This window comes from Cyprinodon variegatus, unplaced genomic scaffold (genome assembly GCF_000732505.1).
Source record: "Cyprinodon variegatus isolate N-32 unplaced genomic scaffold, C_variegatus-1.0 Scaffold1308, whole genome shotgun sequence".
In the NCBI taxonomy this organism is placed as follows: Eukaryota; Metazoa; Chordata; class Actinopteri; order Cyprinodontiformes; family Cyprinodontidae; genus Cyprinodon; species Cyprinodon variegatus.
Window position 1 is genome coordinate 60,936 of NW_015151761.1, and position 1,083 is coordinate 62,018.

Sequence of the window (1,083 nt, forward strand, 5' to 3'; positions counted from 1 at the left end):
AACTTTCTGAAGAGTTTCAGTCTGGCTTTAGAGCTCATCATAGCACTGAAACAGCTCTGGTGAAAATCACTAATGATATTCTCATCTACATAAACATACAAGTCAAATTCTCCTGCATAGCCTTGTGAGGAAAAGAGAAAGAAATATGAAGAGGGTTCTGAATGTGCTCTATTAATTTATTTTCTCCTAAAAATGTATAAACATGAATAAAAAAAATGTATAATAAATTAGTGTTTTAATAACGTGAAAATAGTTTATTGGGTGTTTTACCTTTGTTCCAGCAGAGCTTTGTCCAGGAGGTCCCGGTTGGCCGGTACTTCCTGGGCTTCCTGGTTCACCCTGAGTCAATTAAACATTAAAGTAAATCGTTTTTTACTAAGAGACAGCCATTTGATGCCAAATTCAAAAGATGAAAAAATAACACATCATTACCTGTAATTTCTTAAAATATTTTACATTTCCACAAAAAATGTTGAACGATTAAACATCTGTGCTGTTCATAGTCATCAAACTTTAGACTTAGTGTTGAGGTAAACATCAAGAGTACAAACCAGTTTACTGGAGACTATCAGTGAATCTTGTGAAAGTATTCAACCCCTTAAACTTTTCAAACTTTTGCCAGATTTCAAGCTATAGATATAAAATTGCAATTGTTTGTGAATCAACAACAATTTGGACACAATCATGAAGTGGAATGAAATTGATTGGATATTTTAAACTTGAACAGATAAAAAACTGAAAAATTATGTGTGTGCAGTGATCACAGCAGCAGATCCGTTGGAGTTTGTCCCTATCAGTTTTGCACATCTTGTCATGAAACGTTGTTTATTTGGAGGACCCAAATGCAGAGACAAGTTGGCAGAGGTGAATTAAAGTCGGTTTATTAAGGTTCACAGGTCCAGGGGCAGGAATCAAAGTCCAACAGAAAACAACAAACGCACCTGAACCAAGGAGACATCAGGGGTAAACCAAAACTAGGAGCCAGGGAGAGACGAGGTACACAGACAGAAGTTAGACGAGGATCCAGCCAACAGGAACTGAAGAGGGAGGCTTTTAAAGAGACAAAGAGAGGGCTAACGAGGG

The 1,083-nt window shown here is 36.9% G+C and overlaps 1 protein-coding gene across 1 annotated transcript in view; it reads right to left on the minus strand.

The window, feature by feature from the left end:
• Nucleotides 1-1,083, minus strand: part of col28a1 (collagen, type XXVIII, alpha 1) — a 66,963-nt gene that overhangs the window by 23,438 nt on the left and 42,442 nt on the right. The window contains exon 19 of the mRNA XM_015402155.1: nt 271-339. Within this exon, the coding sequence (XP_015257641.1) occupies nt 271-339 (69 nt within the window). The remainder of the gene's footprint in view (nt 1-270; nt 340-1,083) is intronic.